At 51.0% G+C, this 6,886-nt stretch overlaps 1 protein-coding gene across 1 annotated transcript in view; it reads right to left on the reverse strand.

Annotated features, from left to right (window-relative positions):
* GPR144 (G protein-coupled receptor 144) overlaps positions 1–6,886 on the reverse strand; it is a gene marked incomplete at its 3' end in the record, with an annotated part of 20,113 nt that overhangs the window by 3,948 nt on the left and 9,279 nt on the right. The window contains 4 exon segments of the mRNA XM_009867388.1: positions 3,501–3,621; positions 4,544–4,659; positions 5,330–5,463; positions 6,275–6,428. Of these exon segments, the coding sequence (XP_009865690.1) occupies positions 3,501–3,621; positions 4,544–4,659; positions 5,330–5,463; positions 6,275–6,428 (525 nt within the window).

Consider the following 6,886-nt stretch of genomic DNA (forward strand, 5'->3'; position numbering starts at 1 on the left):
TCCCCTGCGCCATCTTCTCCCAACAGCACCCGCAACACCCCGACTCGCTCACGAGAGCGCGGCTCATGCCCATGCTGCAGAGCAGGACGATGCTCCTGCCCGGCGTGTGTCTGTCCTGCCACGCTCCGGCTGGCAGCAACGCCGTCCCTGGCACCCCTCCCACCAGAGAGGGGCGAGGGGCTCTGGAAGCCCCTGCCCTGAGCCAACCTGGGGACCATCTTTCCAGCTCCACAAGCCCAGATGAAGCCAGCAAGTTCTACCGACGCCGTTTCGGGCACTTGGCAGGGTGCTGGTGCTCCTTCCTCTGGGACCAGGGTCTGGGGGCAAGGCAACCCGCGGGGCCGAGCGGCTTTTCAGTTGCTCAGCTGAATTCCTGCACTGCCTGCCTGCCTGGAGAAGGAGCCGTCATGTTTGGTGTCGACGCACAGAGTAACCTTGAAGACAGGCTTCGGTTTTCCGCAGATAAATAGAAAGCAGCCAAACAAACAAACAACCACCGCGGCAAAACCTCCCTGCGCCAGAGCGGCACGTGAACCACATCGGCCTTAAAGAAAATTCCAAGGCGACCCATGAGGCAGCCAGCAAAGGGGCTGGAGCAGGGCAGCTTTGTCCCGGCTTTCTCTCAGCTTCACAGCTTCCCTTCAGCATTTTTCTTCTGGGGTAATCTGCAAACTGACCTGAAATTGGTAATGAAGGGACAGAAGCAAACAAGCACAGCGCATCCAAGGGCAAACCCTTGGTTGTCTGTCTACGAAACAGCCACGGCTCCTACCGAGCCTTAGGAGAAAGAAGAAAAGCAAAAGCAGCAATAACTTAGAAAGCAGGGGGAGAAAACAAGTCCTGATCCAGCAAACATCTCGGCTCCTATCTCACCCAAGGTGGACCTTGTCACAGTTTGCGAGAGTCTCATGAGACGTATCATCCAGAGGACACAGTTATTCATTTCATGAGTTACTCCTTGCCTCTCAAAAAACCCCACATGCCCAGCAGCCACGTTATGAGACCCAGCATCCCTCAGTCCCTCTGCCTGCATCCGCGATGAATCAAAGGCTGAGTAAGCCACGGAGCATGTGGAGCTGGGGTCAGCCGAGGGGTATGAGCAGTCACTGAGCCAGGGAACCGGCTGTGGGATTTCCCTCACTGGGGCTGGGTTACAGTGGGAAGAGCAGCCCTGAGTGTTACTGGAAAGCAGCTCTCTTGAAGGCCACCCAAACCCAAGATCCTCAGCAGGACCCCTCTGTGCATGGCTTTATGTCAAAACTACCCAAGCAAGGCAGAGGAAGACTGCCAGCGTGGTGCCGGGACGCTGTGCTGTGCTCTGCCTCTCTGCCAGTGTTGATGGAATTCAGGCAAGTGGAGAATTGTCTTTTTCTGTGAATGAAGAGATGCTGGTGCTGTTCGCAGCTCTGCTCACCTCATCTCATAGCACTGAGGCTGGAGTTCTCTTCTGCTCAATACCCTAGGTGTGGCATGAGGAGGCGAAAAGAACTGGTGCTGTATTTAATCACAGTTAGGACAGGCCTCCTGCCACTCTCCTGACGTCCCCAACAGCTGAGAGGTGGCCCTTGCCTGGCCTTGGACCATCCCCATCCAAGCGCTGACGGATGTGCGTGAGCAGCACCCGGCTGCTGGACCAGCTCCAGCCACAGGCAGAACATCCCTGGAGCAACCACCCGTCTCGTGCACGTGGTGATAACGCCTGCGCTTCACCCTTGGAGAGCTGGGCCAGTGCTACACCGAGACCAGCCAAGTGTGCCAGAGGGAAGCGCTGCAAACTCTGCTGCTCCGAAGGGACAGCTACAGCAACAGAGGATTTCTGCTGAATCTGAAGAAAAAAAAGGGAGATGGGGTGGAGAACTCGTCGGATCCCAACGGTCAGGGTAGTGTCCAGCTGCTCTCTTCACTTGTATCTGCTGGAGCAGGGGTTGTCCTCAAGCACCGGGCAAGGGGCTCTGAAGAACATGTCTGTGAGCATCCAGTGCCGGGACAGGAGCGACTGGGGGCACCTGCAGGTGCTGCCTGTCCTGGCAGAGCCTTAGCCCCAGGGTTGGACCCCTCTCCAGGCTGGTTCCCTGCACTGAGGGGGGCCCAGCCCGGGACCTCTGCCCTGGCAGTAGCAGGGCTGCTCAGTGCTTCTCTAGCTCCATCTACAGCTGCCTTCTCCCGAAGTTTGCAAAGGTTCTGCCAGCAAGAGGTTGGTACTTTGAGTCGCAGGTGGCAAGCACATGTTTTGGGACTTTTTTTCACCACATGTCCCTGAGTTTCAGATATCCTGAGGTCCCGGGAACTGCCCTACCTCAGCTCAGAGCATCCTGGCTCCTGTGGCTAATACAACTTGCTTTGCTCTCTTAACCACATACAGATTGGTTAAAGTTTTAGACTCTTCTGATGAAACCAGTAAACTTAGTGTTTAAGTATTGCTTTACACACCAGGGTTACTTTCTGTCCTCCAGAGATCCCTATTAACACTAACACACTAACAACAGGACTCTGAAGTACAGCAACATTCAGGAGCCACAGCCATGGCCCCAGAAAACACGAAGACGAGCAAATAGCCTTAAAAATGTAGCCAGATGCTACCCAAAGAAGAATGGAGAGAATGAAGGAGATGGCATGACTCACCCAAGGTCTTGCAAGTCAGAGCTAGAAACAGCACACACGTCCAGCCTCCCCGCGCGAGGGTCTGAGCACCAGCCCGCACCGCGAGCTGCTCCACCCCCCGCTCCCGCACCCCATTAGATTCCAGTGCACCTCTCCCCAGGCACTGGGAGCGCCCCTGCAGACAATACAGATTCTAGGGGTAAAGATTTCCAGTCCTAAATTCTTCATTCTTCTCCTCTTGTCTCCCCACAATAAAGCTGATTCCCAGGCAAAGGGAAGGCGGTGCTGCCTGGGCAGTTCTTGGGACACACGGTCTGAGCAGGTATGAACACGAACCTGATGAAAAACACATCCTAGAGCACACACCACCTAAGCAGCAGTCAAGCACACTATGGCTGGAAGTGACCTCCGAGACACTCTCCATGAGCAGCCCTATGCCGACAGGGATGCTGGCACACGTGGCCATCCCTTCCCTGTAGGAATGAGGCTCAAACAGCAGCTGGGATGCTTGTCCCAGTAAACCAGACAGTTACCGTTTTCTTTATCCTTAAGTGACCAAGTCAAAACTCTAATGAAGTTCCCTACAGGCACATCAGTTTGGAAATGTTTTGAAACCATGCCAATGCCAGAAAGTCTAACGTGAGAAACAAGATTTGAAGTGGAAAGCTGTGGCACCAGGAAGACACTCCAGAGATTAGTGCTGAAGGATCATTACATGAACAAGGTCTCGGGGGTTGTATTTCATATCCTGGGAGCACGAATTTAAGTTTCCCCAGACAAAACAGCTTGGAAGAGCCGGGCTGGGCTTCAGAGCTGACCAATGTCCCTGGCTGTTAGCACAGGTAGAGCACACCGAGGCACAAGAACTGCTTGGCTGTGACCTGAGGATCACCACTCACCTGGAGGGAGTTCAGTGCGATGAAGACATAGGCCCAAACGATGCTGAGGTGGACGAGGACCCCACACACCCAGGTCAGCCCCAGCACCGGCAGCAGCACCAGGACAGGCTTGGCTGTGGCCCTGTCAGAAGGAAGAGCTCAAAGTTACCTGGGCAAAGCCAAAACTCAGCACACTGGCACCCACCTCCCAGCTCTCCGTGAGGGTCCCTGCCATGCCCCACATCCCTGGTGTCCTGGCCAAGCTCCCCAGATCACCAAACGTCCTTCCTGCAAACCCCCTCCTCCCCCAGCAAGTGCCTTTCAGATAACGTGTCCACCAAAGAGGAACCCAAGATGCCAGCTATGGGACAAATTCCTTGGCGAACAAAATCAGTTAAGAGGGGGGAAACCAAACATTTCATCTCCCAGCCCCAGCGTGCCAGCCCTGCTCTGTATTTATCACTGAGAGTTAGCAAGAAGGGAGCTCTTTGACGTCATTAGCCATGAGAAAGCAGCTATTTTCCCCACAATTGCTGCTAGAAGGAGGGCTTCTGTATTTGTTTTATTAGCATATGGATGTCACCCTGCCCTCTAGCTATGCCCTATCTTCATGCTTCTGTAAGTTTGGGAAATGTATTTATGATACAGGGGAACAATGTGTGTCTAGCAGGGGTACCCGGCGCCAGCTAACAACAATAAAGATTCTCAGAGAATGATAAAGTAATGACTCAAGCAGCAGTTTTTTAGAGGTCTCTTTGTATTGACTGATTACAGAAGTCCACATCATCTCTCCCTCCCCACCAGCGTTCCTTTCAATCCACCAAATCCCAAAGTCACACAGAAAATATTTTATAAAAAGACCAATAGCCAAAGCCCCTGCACACTTCCCAGCTGGCATCCTGCTGCGGGACAGGACCACATTCAGCTACGACCTCTTCAGACTGTGAAGCGAACACTCGTGGTCTCTCACTTCGCTGAGGCAAAGCCTCTCAGCTTAACAGTAATTCCACGATTTCACACCCAGAGCATGTGGGGCTGGGAAAACCAGCCCTTTCCCTGCTCACCATATCTGTATTCCAATCTGGCTCTCCACATTGGTGTTGGGCGTCAGCATCTTTGATCTCCTGCGAGCGCTGGACACGGTCACCATCACCACCCGGCACAGCACGAAGGTGTTCACCTGCCAGAGAAGAGCCACTGGACCCAGCAACCTCCTGTAATCTCAGCTCCAGTGGGGCGAGACTTTTCTGTTGGGAACTCAATAACTAAAGTGTCAGAACTTGGGGATAAAAGTACAACTCCTGAGAAAACAGTGAACAAAATGCTTCATAGAGCTATGCACACACTTAGGAAATCTAGAAAACCTATCTTAAAAATTCTCCTACTGAATTTCTCTGCTGTCAAGGGTCTGCTCTGAATCCCTTAAACATGGCACCTTTTCCTGCTACTGTGTTGTTGTATAATACTGATTCCACCTCAAGAAGGTAGATGTTCACATATTAAAATCAGACCTGTAGTTAAGGCAATGTCACAGTCAACCTGCACATTTATCTACATTCCTAATTTAACGGCCAATACAAGAACCGGTCAGCAAAACTTTCTTAAAGCACTTTTTATTTTTTTATTATTAAAATCAAAAAGCTGCTTGGATTAAAGACATTTATTTGTGCTGTGAAAGCACATACAAAGCATGACAAAAATTCTCCTCGAAAGGCAGCAGGCACAACGAGCCCTGTCAGCAGGCACCTTAGCTAGAGAAGTGCCGACGGCCCTGACTCTGCAACGCTGTCGTCAAACCAGACACGAAGGAACCCAGGAATTGCACCTTCCCGGCAGGTTTTGGCACTTACAGCCAGGATGAAGAGCACGGGCCCCACGAAAGCCCAGATGACATTGGTCTGAACGTTCAGCCAGCAATAGTTGTCTGCCACATACTTGTTAAAGGAAGTTGCAAGGGTCACACCCACGATAACGATGGGAAGACCTGCAGGAAAAAAAGAAAAGAGTGCAAATTAAACGCCAGGAAAAGCAGAGATGACCCACGTGGGTCAGCTCTGCTCTAGACAATTGTTTCAAAGCCCCGTGAGCAGACACGCTCCAGCCTGAGCCAGCTTAGCCTCTGAAACCCCGAGAGCAACATCAATTCACCGCGGCTGAAATCTGTCCTGGCTCTGCAGATTTATACCCTGTCAGCATCCCTCTCCTAGGTATAAAGCATTCCAAGTCCTGAGTCCTGATCAAAGCAATTTACTCCTAGGATTGCTTTTTTAACAAAATGGACAACCAAAGACATAAACCAATTCAAAATAGTTGAACCCATTGTCCCATATCGGACGAGGTGTGTGTTTTGCAAGGAGCACTGACTTGATGAGGCTCCTCTCTGATAGAAGACTCATTAATTAATTCTACATCCCTGATATAGAAATTAATTCTATATCCCTGAAGGGTTCACTCAGAATAAAGGGTGCTTAGTCTGGACTATATTTATATTTTGATTATTATCAAACAGCAGAAATGCTCTCCAAGAACAAGAATTTACTGTAAACTTCCTTGTCCTTTTTTTTTTTTTTAAATTGAACTCTTGGTTTTAGAAAAACCTCAGAAATGCTTTTAACTTATATTCTAAGACTGGCAATTTGACACATAAAGTCAAGAAAGCCCCTGCAGAGCAGCAGCATCCGACTCGCATACGGAAATGAACCAAACGTTCTGGGATCTCTCCTACTGGAACTTTTGCTAGAGAAAAAAAATAGCACATTTTTCCAAGTGCCCAGTGCAGACGAGTGTGTAGATACCCCAGCCTGTCACGTAGTAGAACTTCATTCTCCTGTCTTCACTCATGTTGACTGCTACCACCTTGCTCCACAGGAGAAGCCCCTCCACCAACATCCACGAAAAGGCTGCCATGAAGAAGAGATGAAGGAAGGCAGTGACCAGGAAACACACCACCTGCAGAGAAGAGGAATCACACGCCCTGTCAGGACAAGGAGTCCTCCGGGACCTTCTGAGGGCGAGTGGTCAAGAGGAAGAGAGCAACCTGCAAACCGCGGGATGCACAGGCGTGAATTGAAACAGCCACAAGCACCAGGACCCGCTCTTAAAATTGCAACACGTGAATAGCCCAGCTGCTGCAGCTCTCACTCATCTCATCTGCCTGACCATGTCAAGCCACAGAAGAGAGAACCAAGAGCATCTTTTCCTGCAGTTCTTGGACTTTCCTGGCAGGTCTCTGCTTGATCCAGCCCCGAGACGTGGAAGAGGACACAGGAAGGGGCAGAACCGTATGCTGCTGGCTTACAACTAAGTAAACATCCTCACTTTCTTTGTCAGAAACAATCTGTCAGAAGAAAGGGGTGAATTTTCCTGACAGATTGCACAATGCATATATGCATACCCCCACAACCAGA

This window comes from Apaloderma vittatum, unplaced genomic scaffold (genome assembly GCF_000703405.1).
Source record: "Apaloderma vittatum isolate BGI_N311 unplaced genomic scaffold, ASM70340v1 scaffold5324, whole genome shotgun sequence".
Classification (NCBI taxonomy): Eukaryota; Metazoa; Chordata; class Aves; order Trogoniformes; family Trogonidae; genus Apaloderma; species Apaloderma vittatum.